The 19,166-nt window shown below is 42.7% G+C and overlaps 1 protein-coding gene across 4 annotated transcripts in view; it reads left to right on the forward strand.

Annotated features, from left to right (window-relative positions):
• The window catches only part of LOC137620608 (E3 ubiquitin-protein ligase TRAIP-like), a 112,606-nt gene that overhangs the window by 43,972 nt on the left and 49,468 nt on the right, over positions 1 to 19,166 (forward strand). For all 4 annotated transcript variants that reach the window (XM_068350886.1, XM_068350883.1, XM_068350884.1 and 1 more), the window contains exons 10-11: positions 11,868 to 11,975; positions 12,191 to 12,299. In XM_068350886.1, coding sequence (XP_068206987.1) covers positions 11,868 to 11,975; positions 12,191 to 12,299 — 217 coding nt within the window. The remainder of the gene's footprint in view (positions 1 to 11,867; positions 11,976 to 12,190; positions 12,300 to 19,166) is intronic.

The raw sequence follows: 19,166 nt of genomic DNA on the forward strand, positions 1-19,166 counted from the left end.
CCTGTGGTGGCTGCACAACAGCTGGTATAACCTCAGGCTCCTTAATGGACAAGTAGCAGAAGGTTGAGGGCATTGTTACCTGGTTTTAGTCTGCGTGAATGAAAGAGTATGACTGGCCCTTACTTCTTCCTTCATTCTCCCCTCTCTTGGGGAAAGCAGCATCCTGGTCTCTGCATAGCTGACTTCAACCTCTGCAGGTAAACCATGCTTCCTTGTGTTCCTAGTATTAAGACTAAAACTGTTACGTCCCCCATACCCTAACGAGGTGGTATTGGGAATGTCCTAGCCTAGATTTCTATCTAAAGAACTCCAGGTCAACTTCCTAGGACGAGTCACACTTTACTCCTTCACACACAAGTTCCTTGCAAGCAAGGAACCTGTGAGGGCAGGAACTCCCTCTCTAGAGTGCTACACACTCAGAGTTTGAGTCCCCGGGCAAAGCCAAAGCCAGTAAGGCTGGGGACTTTCCTCCCTTCCTAAAGGGTAAGTCACCCTATGTAAATAGCGGGGTTTGTATTTCGGTTACGGAACAAATGACAAATTCGGAGATGATTTATATTTTTTCTAACCATACAAACCTTAGCTATTTACACATACTTGCCTGTCAACCCTGTCCCCCAAGACAAGTCTTACCTTTAAGAGAAGTCACTACCGCGGGGGTAGTTAACCCTCGTTAAAATTCTAATGGCTCGTCATTTCAGCTACGCCGAAACTAATACCCTATGTAAATAGCTAAGGTTTGTATGGTTAGGAAAAATACAAATTATCTCCGAATTTGTCATTTTTCCTAATTACCGAAGCCTGAGTCCTTTAAATTAAATTTCCCTCCTCAACCACCCCTTACTCTCCGAGGCCTAATGACAAAAATTGCTATTCTGTGACAGGCTTCTTCCGTTGCTCCTATGTCAATAATCAACTCCTATACCTTATGAACTATTCAGTGGCCATTTCAGTGCTGCTGAAGAATCAATATTTTAAAGGACTCAGAATTGTATATCTCTGAAAAATGCAAATTACTTGTGAAATGTTAGTTTTTCATAATTTAAAAAAAAATTAATATTTGTTCCGGCGTAAATACAAACCCTCCGCTATTTATAGGGGTATACTTTCGGCGTACCTGAAAGACAAGCCATAATAATTTTAGTGAGGGGTAACTACCCCATCCATTAGTTAGCGGGTGGGGGGTGTGATAGAGTGACTACCCCGCTCACTCACACCCATTGGCTGAGTAACCACTTACCTTATTGGCTTGGCAGAGAACGGACATGATGTCGTTCTCTCCCGCAGACTTTCCTTGATTGTTTTTCTGTCATTTTTTTTTCTCTTGTGTGTTTTTTTTTCATCTTAAACATTATATGCGTGTATATATGTATGAATGGAAATATACTTTAACTCTTGACAACGTATCCGGCGGTCTCCGCCGTACGGAGTTGTCATTGTTTTGATACTACTCCCCTACCTTGCCGCCCTCCCCTGCGTTGGTGGTCGGCAGGTCCTTAACACTCCCAAGTGATGTGTGTCATTAGTCAAGTTAAAGTTTATAATGGTTCAGTTCCCTTTTGAGGAGTTATCTTACAAGGAAGGTGACTTATTCCTTGAATAGTTCATGTTGTGCAGCGGAGCATGAATTGTAATTAATCACAACTTTATTTACTTTTCTACAGATAGCAGCGACGTAGAACACAAGGCCGATGGCTTCGGCCGCTCTGTTCATTATACTGCGCTTCATGTGGTAGTTCATGAGCTGCCCACGTTACAAGGTAGCAATCGTTGTCACCCTTCAACTTGAATAAGGCTTGTTGATGGGAAGCATAGTTTGTTGCCAGGAGGTTCGCCTCCATGGGTTGGAGATCCTTCCCTTACGAGGGAGTGTTAACCTTCCCCGGAGTTGGGTTGCCCCCCCTCCCCCCTTCCGAGGGAGAGCTTCCCCACTTCAGCTGTTCAGCAACCTTCCCCCTTTCGGGAAGTATTGCGGATAGCTCGATGAGTTTTGCTACTGCTATCTCGTTGCCGAAGACTATGCTACTTCCCCTTGAACTTGGGAAAAGGAAGTCTAAGGCTTGTTCCTCCTTCAAGGGGAACTTCTCTCTCTCTCGTTCGCGAGAGAGATTGTTACGCCCACGCTTTTTTCCCATTGAGGTGGGAGAAAGCTTGTCTTAGGCGATATCCTCCTTCGGGAGGACTTCTCTCTTGTTCGTGAGAGGAGATTATTACGCCTATGCTTTTTTCCCAAAGAGCTGGGAGAAAGCTTGTCTTAAGCGATGTCCTTCGGGAGGACTTCTGTCCCGTTTGTGAGAGAGATTATCACTCCTACGCTTTTTTCCCATAGAGCTGGGAGAAAGCTTGTCTTAGGCAATCTCCTTCGAGAGAACTTTCCTCTCGTTCGCGAGAGAAAACTAGTAGGAGTTTGCTGATCCACCAGCTGTGATGGCAGAGCTTTCTCCCAAGCAGGTTTCCCCTTCGGGGGAACGAGTCTCTCGTTTTCGAGAGAAGACCGCCTCTGGGCATTAGCGGTCCCCCCTTACGCTTATGGTTCTCCTCCAAGGGCGGAGTGAGAGACTTGTCTTAAACGACGTTTTCCTTCTTGACAACAAACCTCCCCTGTGGAGATGTTATCCTTGAACCTGCTGGTTCTCTTTGACCCTTCGATGTTTTGTGACGATCACCCTTTGGGCTGGTGTGATCTTGAGCCTTCGGGCTTTCGTCATGTTGATCATGTGGGTTCTCATGACAGTAGAAGTCCTTTGGGGCTCTGTCACGCTGATTTTTCGGGCTTATGCGACTCCAAATCTTCGGGCTCTTGTAACGATGGTAACGTTGAGCATTCGGGATCTCGTGCCATCAGTCACGCAAACCTTTCGGGGTCTCGTGACAGAGGATTTTCGGTTCCTCGTTACACTGACCCTTCGGGGTCTCGTAACTTTAGTTACGCTGAACCCTTGGGCTCTTGTAACTTTAGTCACTCTGACACTTCAGTGTTTTGTGACAGGGAAAATTTGGTTTCGCGTTGTGCTGACCCTTCGGAGTCTCGCAACACAGGCTACGTTAGGCCTTTGGTCTCTCGTGCCTTTAGTCACGCTGACCCTTCAGGAGCTCGTGACAGAGGAACTTCGGTTTCTCGTTGCGCTGACCCTTCGAGGTTTCACAACACAGTACACGCTGAACCCTCGGGTTCTCATGACCCTAGTTATTATGAGTCTTACTCGTATGTCAGTCTTCGGACTCTCGTTGTGTTGAGCGTCCGCGCTCACACAACTTATGCTACCGTGAACCTTTGGGTGATCGTAGCAGTGAGTTCTCACCTAAGCGGCGAGAGTTTTACTCTTACGACGGAGAGTTTTCGGACTCTCGTCATGCCAAGAGCTCGTGGGTGCAGCAACTAACTTGGCGCGTGCAACCAACACTGCGCGCACGAACAACTAGGCGTGCGCAATCACCGCTATGTTGAAGTGCGCGAACAGCTTAGCGCGCGCGAAGAATTCTTTTATACATGCGCGTGTAACCATCTCGGTGCGTGCCGCGAAGTGTTCACACGCGCGTGTGTCCATCCCGGTTCGTGCGTCGCGCCGCGAAGTGTTCGCACGCCGCGAAGTGTTCGCACGCCGCGAAGTGTTCGCACGCCGCGAAGTGTTCGCACGCCGCGAAGTGTTCGCACGCCGCGAAGTGTTCGCACGCCGCGAAGTGTTCGCACGCCGCGAAGTGTTCGCACTCGCGCAAGAGTTTTATGACTGAGACTTTTCGAACTCTCATCGCGTGAAGTGTTCGCGCGCGTAACTATCTCGGTATGCGCGCGTGACTATCTCAGTGTATGCAACCAAAACTACGAGCATGACAATAGTCATCAAGAGTTTTCTCTTATGATAGAGAGTTTTCGAACTCTTTATCGCGTGAGCACGCACGTAACCATCTTGGTACGCACTTGCGAGCGTGACCATCTCTGTTCATGCATGCGTAGCGAAGTGTTCACATGCGCGCACTCAAGAGCTTACTCTTATGACAGAGTTTTCGAACTCTCTTTGCACGAAGTATTCGCGCACGCGCACAATAGTTTTATTCCTATGATAGAGAGTTTTCGAGCTCGTCGCACGCGCGCGTAGCTACTTGGTACGCGTGGCCAACTTTATGCATGTGACCATTGTCGTCAAGAATTTTACTCTTATGACAGAGTCTTCTAACTCTTGTCACGCAAAGGGTTCACGCACGCGTAATTAGCGCTACACCCGCGACCATTGTCATCAATAGTTTTACTCTTTTGACAGAGAGTCTTCTGACTTGTCACGCAAGTGCTCAAAAACCCTGAGGGATGCCTGCTGCTTAGGGGCTTCCGTCTCCTTACCGGTAACTATGACATAGTTCCTACGGGTTCTGGACCAGGGTTCACGTAACACGATTCCTGAAGATTCTTCGGGTTCTGGACCGTGGTTCACGTAACGCGATTCCTGAAGATTCCATCAGGAATCAGTGACAAAGATCCTGAGGGTTCTCGTCACAACATCCCTTAGGGTCGTGAGAAAGGAATTCACAAATAGATTCTGAACCCCTAGGTTCTCACCATGCCGAATCTCTTGGTTACAGCGATCCAGAGTTTTGTCTGAAAACTCTATGGTCGACCTGCCCCCCTTCCTACGGGATGGGTCTTCCAAAAGCATGACTTAATACATCACTCTACACTCCCAGCTGATTACTATGTCAGCTAGGCTGGTTTAGCCAGCACCGATCCTATCGTTTTTGAACGAACCATCGTCATCTTCCCTCCACCCTCCCACTTCGAATGGTTGGGTTAGCAGACGGAAATTAGCAGGGAATGAAAAAATCTTTATATTCCAGTTCATTTCCCCTGGCAGGCCTTGCCTGAATTAGACAGTAGTTTTCTCAGTAGCGAGAAAGCGTTTGATAGCAACTCCTTCGGGTAAGCGGTTGATGGCAATTATGTCTGGTCTTCTTGAAGCGAACCCCCACATACGACATTTCACCCTTTTCAGGAGGCTCGTTCCTGAGAAGTTTTACAAAACTTCAATGGGTGTATTAAAACTTCATAAAGGCCGTAAGCCTTCCCAGAGTATGCCCTCTATTCAAGACAAAACCACGAGTTTATTGTCAGCCGCTCCCGTCATTGTACCTTGGGTACAACGACTTACCGTTTTATATGATAGACTTCTGAGACTTTTTATTCTACCCTTAACCCTGGATAGGTACGCTCCTCGGACACCCCTTTAAGGGTATACTCGGTCGCGCGCGACCCCGACTCCAAAAAAAAATTCAGGAAAAATTTAGTTATGCATCAATCTGTATGGTTTGACTTGCTAAAAATACTTCAAAGAATGCTAAAAACTAATAAAAATATAAATGATACCCATCTACAAAATAACTATTTATTGGAAATATATTAAAAATTTAAGTATACAAAAAAAAAAGACTTGACGTAAATATTCACAAAAAAATAGAAATATACATATACAGTGATACCTCGGTAGTCGAACGACTCTATACTCGAACAATTCGGAGTTCGACCAAAATTTTCGAGAAATTTTTGCTGCGGTGCTCGACCAAAAATTCGGTACTCGACCAGCCGAACACGTGACGACCGCATGGGCTTTGTGATGATCGCGCCATCTCGGCCACTCTCGCTTGTTCGGGAAGCATCAGTTCTCTCGAGAGCGTCACTCAGACAACGCGCGATCAGCATTCGTTGTGATTTAGTGATTTTCAGTGCTTTTAATTGCTTTTTTAGCTTTCATAATGAGTCCCAAGAAAGTAATGAGTGTTAAGGGGAAGGAGAAGAGGAAAACAGTGCGAACAACGATCGAGTTGAAGAAGGAAATTATAGCGAAATATGAGAATGGTGTACGAGTGTCCGATTTAGCGGTAGAATACGGAATGGCGAAGTCGACCATTTCTACGTTTTTAAAGCATAAAGAAATGATTAAGAAGGCGAATGTTGCAACGGGAGTTACGGCGGTAACTAAGCAAAGGCCACAAGTGATTGAGGAGATGGAAAAGCAGCAGGATCTGATTGTGGAGCAGGAATCTTCAGAAGAGGATGAGGTAAGGGAGGATGTTCCAAGTTCTCTCATCAATGAAATTTGTTCCAAGTGGGCAGATGTGCAGGCTTTTGCTGAAAAATACCACCCAGAAATTGCAGTAGCAAACCGGGCAGTGCATATGTTTAATGATAGTGTCATGTATCATTTTCGAAGAATACTGCAGAGGAGGAAGAAACAATTAACAATAGACCAGTTTTTCACAAAAGAAAAGAAAGCTGCTACATCAAAGCCTGTTTCTCCTCCAAAGAAGAGACAAAGAAGAGAAGAAACCCCTGAAATAGATCTGCCCACCCTTTCATTGGAGAGAGAAACAACTCCTGAAGGAGAACTACCCCGCCACATCATGGAAGGGGACTCTCCTTCCAAGCAGTAACCTCCCCCTTCCATCCTCTCCACATCCATCCCTGTATGCCATCGAACCGCTGCTCAAAGGTATGTTCACTACAGTACAGAAAATGGTTTAAAATTGTTTTATTTTAGTACAGTAAATGGTTTAAAATTGTTTTATAGGATTTTCTGACCAATTTCATACACATTTAGATAATTATTGTTGTTTAGGTACACGTTTTATTAATATTTTGGGCCTGTTCGAGTGCTTGGGAACGGAATAGAATATATACCATTATTTCTTATGGGGAAAAAAAATTCGGTACTCGAACAAATCGGAGGTCGAACACGGATCTCAAACGGATTATGGTCGAGTACCGAGGTATCACTGTACACATAAATCCCTTTAGGGACACCTTCTTAGATGGCAGAGCAACAGCGTGTAATTGCTGTAAATGAGTTGGACCCATAGAAGTCAAGATCTGAAATGAGAAAAAAGGGTAACTTTTTTTGGCCAAAAAAATTTGTCCAAATTTCATGAATTTTTTGGGGTACCCAAATGAAATAGGAAAAGGCTATTTTTTTTATAGAATAAACTCATATTATCCTAGAGCAGAAATACATAATAAAATGTGCACTAAGATGTAATTTACTGTTATATCAGGGGCGAAATCTAAAGGTCATTTTTTGACGGCCTAGTTTCACAATGTAAATTTCTTATAAAAATCATTGTATCTCCTATAAAATATGATATTCATGCATTAAAATATACCAAAATATCACGAATTCTATACAGAATAAGAATATATAGAGATATGCCAACTTACCTTTCGGGTATGTCAACAAAATGGCCGCAGACCGCAACAACTCTTACAGCCCAATCTACCACTTGAAATAAGGAATGGGTATGTAAATTTCAAGGTGTCATCAACATCTCTTTTTAACTCCATTAGAAGTGTGTTGATGACATCCATGCCGAGGGAATACTGCCTGGTGGTCATTATTGAAGATAAATTCAAAATAAATAGAAAAAAAATCAGAAATTTGCAAAAAAATAAAAAAATTCAGAAATTAGCATTTGAGGGAAAATGGACCTCATGGCAATATATGGCATCTAAGCCAAAACCAATGTCATGCAAGTGGTAGACACACCATCCACCCACACTTTCCAACTATAAAGAACCAAACAAGTATCAACACTGTTCGACAATCATAATTATGTAAAAACTTTGCTGTTTGATCACTTACCCCTATAAAGGTATGTCAGGGTCGAGGTCGACCCCTGGGGGGATAAAAAAACGGGGAAGGAGGGAAGTTAGACGAAAATCAGTCCTAAAGCAGACAATGGCATGTAGACTAGTCACCCCTTGCAGGTCGATCACTTCCATATTCGAGACAGCTGATGATTTATGGGGAAAAAACAGGTTTTGAAAATGCTGTAGGGGTCGCGTACGACCCATCATACCTTTCTAGTGTATAGGGTTATTGTCTCAAACAATTAGTCCTGAAGGAGTGGTGTTAGCTTACGTTTTAGAACGAGAGCAAAATAATGGGCCACTTTTCATTACGTTTACGAATGTTTCAAACCCCTTCCACGGGGAACCAGACATCCTTGTCTGTGCAGGAACGCTGGCTAGCTCTTCCCATAAAGAGGAGGGGCAAACTAAAGAAGAAATGATCACTTTTATAACTGTATATTTTGTTTAAGAACATGTGCGCTCTCATTTGAAAAATTATTACAGCTAGTCAATGATAAAAAATTCTTTGGTCAATAATGTTGCGATTTGTTGCACATACATTATTCCTGCAACTGGATTTGTTGCAAATGTTTCCTGAAGGCAGAATTACGCATGCGCTAGGGCAGATGGGCAAGTACATATGCGTGCAAGCGATCTTTCTGCCAATAAGGGCTATATACATCTTGCAATTAGAACTCCGTTCTATTAAGTTGTATAGTTATATCCCTTACTGAAACCAGGTTATTCATTACTGTACATTACTTTGCTACTTTCCTGTAACCAGACATACGGCATTTATGTTCTGCCTTCTTATAGGCATTTTTTCCTTTCCCCCAATCGGAAGTCTTAGTCTCCTACAATGGCTTTGGCTGGAAACTTCTCATAAGCATATCTGTTCCCTAGTAAAGAACATTTAATATAAATACTAGTTTACCGATCGGAGACGGAGATGTACGAACATTTTTGTCCTAAGAAGGAGAACCCTCCGTTACGAAAGTTTTCAACGTTCTCCAACTGAGTTCCGGACATAACTTTTAAATCGAGATATGCATGTATGCTTGTCATGTTCACAGTTCGGTGTTACTACTCCGTAGTAGACTTATGCTTATTACCCATCCAACAATAGATTGAAGATACGTCTCAATCTCCTCTTGGGGTTGGTTGGATGCGTTCGGTAATTATCGTACAGTCTCCTGTCCGGAGAGCGATCTCTATGGAGATTCCCTATTATAACATAAGCTGTACTGATTAACTGGTTTGCCGCTTGGTATCGGTCTTATTCGGCCAACCACACTAGATTGGTGGCAGTTGGAGGGAGGGCAGGCTGTCCCCCTTCAATGCAAGAACGTGCAAATAGTTACACGTCTCGATATCACCTTGAGATATGTTTATTGCTATGCAATACCCCTCCACTGCTGGACGAACCGTGGATGGTGGGTGGTAGACGAGAGCTTCTGCAAAGAGGCCTATCTTCTCGTCTTCCCTCTGGAGATCTGATGCTCTCATTAATGTGTTAAAAGAGGGGGGGGGATATATGCCGCACCATTCCATCTTCGTCTGTTGGCCCGATTCAGAAAGGTACCAGCATTCACCTCTCTTAGTGAACCATCTAGCAGTACGAAGCCCCAGATGATCAGAGGACAACTAGTTGCCCCTATCCGCTCACGTCATTCCTGGTACAGGAATTTGCTTGCAGATAATCTGAACAGGACTGCTCAGATAGTGGGCTCTTAGTGTCTTTGAATCATCTTGTATCCAACAAAGTCCTAACTTTGTGAGGTCCCCGACTGGTTATGCTTGCAACGGCCCTGAACTTAAGGCTTCCGCTCGACCATTCCCCAGTACCGGAACACCAGGCCCTCAAACAAGATGTATTCCAAGATCGGTGGAACGGCCTAGAGGTGTGCTTTTTTCCCCCATTCGATCTGTTGTGAAAGTCCTCAACCAAGTCAGGATAATCAAGATCTTATCAATGACTCAAATAGCTTCGCTATGGCATCCCGCAGAATGATTCCCAGACCTTCTGCAGCTCCTGACGGAGTTCCGAGGGATCTTCCTCCACAACACGATCTTCCAAGCAGGCACCTGCTAACACTTTCCTAATCCATAACTTTGCTTCGACTTCACGCCTGGGATGGTCCTACGCCACCTCTCTCAGAGGGGCCTCTCGCAACGTTTTGCTGAAAAGATGTCTAGGCACCTCAGACACTTTTCAGCGTCGATCTTCCAGGCGAAGTGATCGGTCCTTTGTGACTGATGATGTGGAAGAGGATTCTCTCCCATTGATGCCTTTACTTATACAAGTTTGAGATAACTTGTCCCCCGTCGGATCTCAACCTTCTCCTGGGAACACGGTTCAGATCCTTCAGTCCTTGTTGCCCCCTCTCTTCGAACCTTTATGCCAGGCAGCAGATCGCTTCCTTACATGGAAGACGGCCCTTTCTACTCACTTGGGCTTTGACCAAGAGAGTTAGTGTGTTGTATGATCCATCTTCTGATGTCACCTACTCTAGGAGATGGGGAGAAGTAATCCTCAGCGGCATCCCTGAGTTGATTGCCAAGACTCAAAGTGCGAGTGTGCTGTACCCTAGGTGCAGCCCATTTCCGATGAAGAGTCTTCGTTCTGTAACCGAAGACCCATCAACTGGGGTTTTTACCCAGTGAGGAGTCTGTGGTGTTACCTTGAAAGAACGACACCAGCTCGCCCCCGTATGTCGGCACTGTCGACCAGCACGGGGAAGGTCAAGAGGAGGATCACTCTGGGATCGGAAGGCTATTGAGGTTGCTCTTAATCTAGACCCTCCTCTATCCAAAAAACCCTGAGCTCGTAACATCAGTGGCGTTGCTACGTCCCTGGCGTTCAAGAAACTACTCTGTGACGCAGATACTGTTAGTGGGCATGTGGAAGCGTCAATCGACCTTCACGGGTCATTACCTGCAAAGATGTAACCCACAGGAACATGAAGACCTTTTCCATCAGTCCTGTTGTGGTCGCACAACAAATCTTCTAAACACCTCAGGCTCCTGGATGAACAAGTAGCAGAGGGTTGAGGGCTGAGATTACCCAGATTAGTCTGGGGTGAATGAGTAAGAGTGACTGGCTCCTTTCTTCCTTTCACCTTCTCCCCTCTGTGGAAAACTTCTCCGCAAGCTTCAGTATAGCTGATCTCACCTTGCTGGAGTTAAGACTCATTTCCCTTGTGCCTCCTAAGTATAGATTAATACTTGGTTATGTCCCCAATACCTTTTGGAGGGAGGGTATTGGGTAAGTCTTAATAACAATAGGTTTTGTACTTGAGTTCCTATGTTAAAGACAAGCCACACTGTTAGTTCCACTTGCACACAAGCTTCTACAGGCCGCTATCAGTGCGTTACCTCATATCGGCACTTGATTTTAGTGAATGTAGGGTCCTGTCTACTATCGATCACAGATTGAAATAGAGAGGACCCCGGGTCATGACCAAGGCCAGTTGGTGAGGACTTCTTCCCTCCTAAGAGTAAGTCACCTCTATAAATAGCGGAGGGTTTGTATTTACGCCGGAACAAATAACATCTCTCTCATACTCATCTCCCATCACTGGCACCTCAACACCTGCAACAGCAATTATATCTGCCACTCTATTATCCTCAACATTCTGTAAGCTTTCAAAATACTTCGTCCACCTTTTCCTTGCCGGCTCTCCTTTTAACAACCTTCCATTTCCATCTTTCACAGTCTCTTCAATTCTTGAACCAGCCTTCTAACTCTTTTCACTTCTTTCAAAACTTCTTATTCTCTTCATATGAATGACCCAATCCCTGACCCCACCTCAGGTCAGCTGCCCTCTTTGCCTCACTTACCATGCGCTTTACTTCCGCATTTTTCTCTCTATATATTTCATACTTCTCTACACTATTACTCTGCGACCATTCTTCAAAAGCCCTCTTTTTCTCTTCCACTTTTACCTTCACTCCTTCATGTTAATACTCTACTTTATTTCATGGTTCCTTATTTTTAAGGTCAAGGTAAACAAAACAACAAATACCCTCGGAATTTTGATTTTTAAAGGTCGTCTTATACCTACGATATGATATAAAATCAAGAAATTTTGCCTAGAATTTGTGGAGTCGTCTTATCTGCAGGTCGCTTTATATGACGAAATATATGGTAATTGTACAAAAATTTTCTTAATTAGTGGTTTCGTCTCCTCTATAGATAACATATTATTTCAATGTATTTACAAAGCTCATTTTTCAATTGTAAGTGTAATTTTTGCAGGTTGTAAAGAAAAAGTCGAAAGAATCTTCTTCAGATGGGGACATAGAATACATTGAAGTTCCAGTTTCTCCAATGAAAATTTACTTTGAATCTCCATCACCAAAGAAAGTATGTGTTTTTTGGGTAGATTTTGATATTGATAATCATGTCATATTGTAAACTTTGGATTTTTTTTAATCCTAAATTCCTTAAGTAATTATTGGAGCTGAAAATTTGTCAATCTAGTTACTCTTTATTGAATTTTCCGTGAACTTCATTGAACAAATTAAAAGGTTTATTTTTTGGTTTGCTTGAAGATTAATAAACTTGTATTTTTTCTTCAGAATGTTATAGATCTAGTTAGATCACCACTTGCAGTTACAACAAATTTGTCCAGATTCAAAAAAAGCCATAATATATTTGCCAAGAACAACCCTTCTCTTAATAAATTAGGTAAGTAACTTGTTATAGGATATTCTTCCTGTCCCATACTTTGCATAAACTACAAATTCTAAATTTCCTATTATTTCTAATGTATGTATATCTGTCTGGCCTCCTCTTACATGTCACTGATACGTTATATTCAAACTACTGTACAAGGTTCTGTGTATGACCCAGAACTTTCTCGTAGTAATGGGATTGTGAAATACAAGGAAATAATGGGCGATGACAGTAGGGTATTACTTTACTACCAAAGAGAATTTGAAGCTTCCAGACTGATAATGGACTTGTTCAACTCTTTGGGGACTTTCTAGCTTCTTGCCTTGTCCAGCTTGAATTGCAGATGATTACCTGTTATTATTATTATTAAGAAATGAGTTAGCAGCTAGAGTAGATATGAATGTGTTAAGGTGGTTTGGCCATGTTGAGAGAGAATGGAAAATGGCTGTCTGTTAAAGAAGGTGATGAATGCAAGAGTTGATGGGAGAAGTACAAGAGGAAGGCCAAGGTTTGGGTGGATGGATGGAGTGAAGGAAGCTCTGGGTGATAGGAGGATAGATGTGAGAGAGGCAAGAGTGCGTGCTAGAAATAGGAATGAATGGCGAGCGATTGTGACGCAGTTCCGATAGGCCCTGCTGCTTCCTCCGATGCCTTGGATGACAGCAGAGGTAGCAGCATTAGGGGATTCAGTGTTATGAAGCTTCATCTGTGGTGGATAACGGAGGAGGGTGGGCTGTGGCACCCTAGCAGTACCATCCAAACTCGGTTGAGTCCCTTGTCAGGAGAGGAGAGGTCCCCTTTTCTGTTTCATTTGTTTGGTGTCGGCTACCCCCAAAATTGGGGGAAGTGCCTTGGTATTATTATTATTATTATTATTATTAATTGCTAAGCTACAACCCTAGTTGGAAAAGTAGGATGGTATAAGGCCAGGGGCCCCAACAGGGAAAATAGCCCAGTGAGGAAAGGAAACAAGGAAAAATAAAATATTTTAAGAACAATAACAATAAAATAAATGTTTCTTATATGAACTATAAATACTTTAACAAAACAAGAGGAAGAGAAATTATATAGAATAGTGTGCCCGAGTTTACCTTCAAGCAAGAGAACTCTAACCCAAGACTGGAAGACCATGGTACAGAGGCTATGACACTACCCAACAATGGTTTGATTTTGGAGTGTCCTTCTCCTAGAAGAGCTGCTTACCGTAGCTAAAGAGTCACTTCTACTTTGGCTTTGACAATGATGCTGATGCTGATCATTCTTGAAATATGAAGAAGGATGAGGTTTGAAGGATATGCCTACTTGCCTGTAGAGTTCGAGTTGAGCAAAGGGAATTTTTTAAGAGCAAGCATTTTTACTTCCGAGTCTCGCCACAATGGATTGATGTACTTCAGTGCTTGAAGATCATTGTATATACCTGAATATAAACACTAAGATGACCTGTAAGAAGGGAGTTCATCTGTCTTTTAACTGTCGCATCATGTTAGGCATGGGAAAATGACTGGGTGAACTACAGCAACTTAAGTACTGTATAATGCATACATTAAGTACATTGTTTCCATTATTAATCACTGAATTACAAAAATAAACACTTTATTAACATCACTTGAGATATAATTTATACATTTTATATACAGTAGTACACTAGAACCATATAAGGTTGTAAACCTTACATGGTTCTTGTCACTTGGCTTTACTGCACACGTACCCCTTGGGGACTAGTACTCCAAACTTAACTGAATTCATACAGAATTAATAATTGATAACTATAACGTATGTTGTTTAAATGAAGATGATACCACATAAATTTTTAATTCCCATAGCACTATGTCATTTGACATAACCGTAAGCTTCATATCTAATAAACCAATTTGAGTACATTTTGTAGATGATGTGTTCTTTTATTAATCACCATCCATTAATATTAGTTTAATCAGATCAGTTAATTTAATTATTAACTCTTATAAGGCTGGCCCAAAGGATTTACTCCTAATATACAGTATTAAGTCTTATTTTAAATTGGCTTCTTCGTGTATACAAACCTTTGGTCATTTAACCCTTTTACCCCCAAAGGACATACTGGTACGTTTCACAAAACTCATCCCTTTACCCCCATGGACGTACCAGTACGTTCATGCAAAAAAGTGCTATTTAAAAATTTTTTTTGCATATTTTTGATAATTTTTTGAGAAACTTCAGGCATTTTCCAAGAGAATGAGACCAACCTGACCTCTCTATGACAAAAATTAAGGCTGCAAAATGTGCTTGAAAAAAATTAACCCCTTGGGGTTAAGGGTTGGAAATTTCCAAATAGCCTGGGGGTAAGAGGGTTAAAAAGGGATATATTTTTTCCGGTCGTGCTCAACTCTTCCCATCCCTCAGGTAAGGGGAAAGAGAATAGCCATACCCTGGTGTGAGGGTTGTGCATGTAGGTGCATATCTAAATATTTAATGTCCTTTTTTTTTTTCTTTTTTTTTTTTCTTTTTTTTTTTTTTTTTTTTTTGACGAGTCGTTGATAATAATTGGTGACATGAGGGTGAAGCCTTGCCTATCCACCTGTTACATGATAGCCACTTTTGTTTTGGTCATAGCAGTTATGGGTGTACTGCTGGGCTGTTTTCTAAATGAATAGATCTTTTATTTTTTAATGTGATAAGTGTTGCTTAATTTTTTTTTTTTTATGGGAACCTTCTTGCTTCTAAACAGAAGTGCACCAGAAGGTAAGCATTTGATGAAGTAAATTCTGTTCTAATGATAATACAAATCTTTGAAACCCCATGTTTTGTGAGCATTTGTGATGAGGTGGATGAAAGCAGCTGCCTCTCTTTTTAATGTCATTCTTACTCTTTACATCAGGAAGATGTATAACTTCTCTTGCTTCGCTGTAATTACAGTTCCTTGGGAGGGAATTAACTGATTCAGACAGTGTCGCACATACTCGAGTGCCCAATAGTGAAAATTATTCATCTAGTGGGCACACCTGGCACAAAGTGTTCCCTGTATGGTGATCACTGTGTAATGCAAATTAGTAAGTGTTCCCACTTCTCCATTTGTGTTGCACCAGAGAAAGCTCTTATGGCTTCCTACTCTTTTGGAGTGTAGTCATTATCATTTGCCCAGACCATAACTACTCTGTGATGACTAGGTAGTATGGTTGGTGAGGGGAAGTAGAGAAAGTTTGTTCTCTCTCTTCCTCATCTGCCAACCTCTTCTCTCTCTGCCTTCACTTTATAAGACACATCTTTCTTGAGAAGAAGATAGTTGCATGGGAAAGGACTTTTAATAAAAGTTCCTTGGAAATTATAGCAAATGCTTTTCTCCTCTGGGAGAGGGTGATGGTACTCCCAACCTGATAGGTGTTGTAGTTACTGCTGTTGCACCTTGTGGAGGTGAGCAAATGTACTTGAACCAAATTCCAGCATTGTAGGTCAGTGGAGGCGAGATGTATGCAACTACCTTTGCCTTTTCTATTGTTATATAGGAGGATTGTTTCTTATCCTTGTGCATTGGTTTATGCCAATATGCTAACTGATACCTGTAGAGTTGGTTAACAATTATGAGCTTGTAGTTTCCTCACTGACCGGTACCTTCAGAGTCAGAGTGACCACAGTTAACACCTATGACAATTAAGGGAAAGGATACGCTGTTGTGTGAAGATATAATCCTTCTCTTCCTCTTACCATTTTGATTTAGGCAATTCTTCTCAAAAAGAGACATTGAAGAAGTCCAGGAAGTTATTCATTCGAGGTGTATAGCATTTTCTCCTCTCCATGCAGAGAAGACAGTTCCTACCTGATACTTTGTCCCATTTGAATAAGGGTATGTTGTGGGTCCAATACAGCATCTGCTTCTGTACCAGGCTGATTAGCCCCATATCAGTGGTCAATCATTTCGGTGTGCACCGATCACCATTATATATATATATATATATATATATATATATATATATATATATAATATATAATATATAATATATATATATATATATATATATATATATATATATATATATATATATATATATATAATATATAATATATATATATATATATATATATATATATATATATATATATATATATATATATATATATATATATATATATATATATCGTCGTTGTCGTCGGCGCCCACTCGTGTCCGAGTATTGGGTTCTGTCGTTAGCCATCAGCCTCCTATCTATGGGGTGGGTGCTTATGTCTGATGTGGCTGTTAAGTCCTAGTCTGTGGTGGAAGAGTCGCGGACAGTGTTCACAAGGGAGGGTAGGTGGTGGGCGGGGCTGTTCTAAACGCTCTCTCCTTCTTCTCCTCCTAGCCTCTTCATTTTGTCTCCTCCTCTCCTCGAAGTCCACGGTGCCATGGTGTACTGTACTCCTCCAGGTTTTCCTGTCCCTGGCTGTTTCTTCCCATGAGGAAGGATCGATGTCAGTTAGAGCCAGGGTGCGCTTTAGTTGATCTTTATAGCGCATTTTCGGGGCTCCTCGTGGTCTGGTGCCCTGGGTCAGTTCTCCGTAGAATATTTTCTTTGGGAGCCTAGATGGATCCATCCTATGCACGTGTCCTATCCAGCGGAGGCGGTGGTGGATGATGGTGGCCTCCACGCTGGTCAGCGAGGCACGTTCTAAGACTTCAATGTTGGTGGTGTGGCTCTCCCAGGGGATTTTCAAGATCTGCCTCAGTTTCATTTGTTGGAAGTGTTCTAGGTTTTTAATATCATTTCTATATAGCGTCCATGTTTCACATCCATACAGGAGCGTGGAGAGGACTACTGCCCTGAACACCATTATTTTGGTGGTCATTGTCAGTGCGTGGTTGTTAAATACGCGGCAGTTGAGTCGGCCAAAGGCGGAGTGGGCTGCCCTGATCCTGTTCTCCACGTCCTTTTTGCTTGTGGGAGCTGATGTTAGGATGCTCCCTAGGTAGGAGAACTGGTCCACCTGTTCTAACGGTTGGTCATTCACTGTGGTATTGAAGTTGGGGAGCATCAGTCCTGGTGGATGTTGGACGAGGGTCTTGGTTTTGTCTGTGTTGACTTGCATCCCAAAACATTCGTAGGCAGAGTTGTATGCATCAGCTAACGACTGCAGGTCCTCTGCCGTCTGACCTGGGGTGGCATTGTCGTCAGCATACTGCAGTTCTCGCACTGCACACAAGGTGGTCTTGGTTCTGGCGCGGAGTCTAGCAAGGTTGAAAGCGCCTCCATCCATGCGGAAACATAGGTCGACTGAGGGTGTGTCTGGGGGAATCTCGTTGAGCATTGATGTGGTGTATAGCGAGAAACACGTTGGGGCCAGAACACAGCCCTGCTTCAGGCCGCCGTTGATGGGGAATGGGTCTGAAAGAGAGTTCTGGTGGCAGACTCTCCCAACCATTCCGTCATGGAGGGCACGCACCAGCTTGACAAAATCGGGTGGGCAGCCATATCTTTTGAGGACAGCCCACATGGCAGGTCGAGGTACTTTGTCGAAGGCCTTTTTCAAATCCCAGAAGATGAACATTATGGGCTGTTGTTGTTCGAGGCTCTTCTCTTGTAGTTGTCGCGCACAGAAGATCATGTCTATGGTCCCGCGGGAAGGTCGAAAGCCGCACTGGGACTCTGGCAGGACGTCTTCTGCGAGAATAAGGAGGCGGTCAAGGAGAATCCGAGCGAAAATCTTACTCGCGATGCTTAGTAGTGATATTCCCCGGTAGTTGTTACAGTTCTCCCTGTCTCCCTTCTTGAAGATGGTAATGATGTTTGCATCGCGGAAGTCACTGGGGGGGGGTCTTGGTCTCCCATATTTTCAGTATAAGGAGCATCAAACGGTTCCTCAAGGCGGGGCCACCGTGAGTGAGGAGCTCCAACGGGATGTTGTCTGGCCCTGGGGCTTTGCCGGGCTTCATGCGCTGCAGGGCCTTGTTGAAGTCATGGATGGAGGGTGGTAGTGCCATCCAGTGACGGACGGGATGCTGCGGGGTCATTTGCAGGAGATCGTCTGGGGTGTCTGCTATATTATATATATATATATATATATATATATATATATATATATATATATATATATATATATATATATATATATATTATATATATGTATATATATATATATATATATTATATATATATATATATACAGTGGAACTTCTGCACACGAACGTATCTACATCCGAATTTTCCAACATCCGAAGTAAAATTCGAGCATATTTTTTACTCTACACCCGAATTTTATTTCGACACACGAAGTAAACATTACACTATTGAGCGTCGAGTGCTCAGTTCTCTATTCTTGTGTGTATCGTGAGGTTGTCCTCTGTTTGTTCTGTCATTAACAGTGCTTATTTTCTTCCTTTTCTCACATTTCCTTTTTGATTTTACCTATAATCATGGTGCCTAAGAAGCTAAGTTTCAGTACAGGAAGAAGGCAAGTCTTTCATTAGAATTGAAGCAAGAAATTATAGGAAAACATGAGAGCAGTGTGCATGTGAGTGATACTGTATGGCTAAACAATATGGCCGGAATAGGCCTATGATCTCGAGGATCATCAAGCTGAAGGCAGCCATTAAAGCAAATAACCATCGAAGGGGATCGCCTTTATTACAAGACATCTTAGCAATACCCTGGAAGAGATAAAACGCCTTTTGTTGATAGGGATAAAGGACAAAGAGATTGTGGGCAACGATCATTTGTGAGAAGGGCCAGCGTGATGAACAGAGAGAAAGAAAAAAGTGAAGCAAAGAAAACCATGATAGCATTAACAAGCTCTTTTAAATAAGACTTCCCTCTTTTTCTGTTTCTCTCTAAACATAGCATTAACATGTTCTTTAAATAAAATATCTCTCTCTCTCTCTCTCTCTCTCTCTCTCTCTCTCTCTCTCTCTCTCTCTCTCTCTCTCTCTCT

Source organism: Palaemon carinicauda, chromosome 27 (genome assembly GCF_036898095.1).
Source record: "Palaemon carinicauda isolate YSFRI2023 chromosome 27, ASM3689809v2, whole genome shotgun sequence".
NCBI classification, from domain to species: Eukaryota; Metazoa; Arthropoda; class Malacostraca; order Decapoda; family Palaemonidae; genus Palaemon; species Palaemon carinicauda.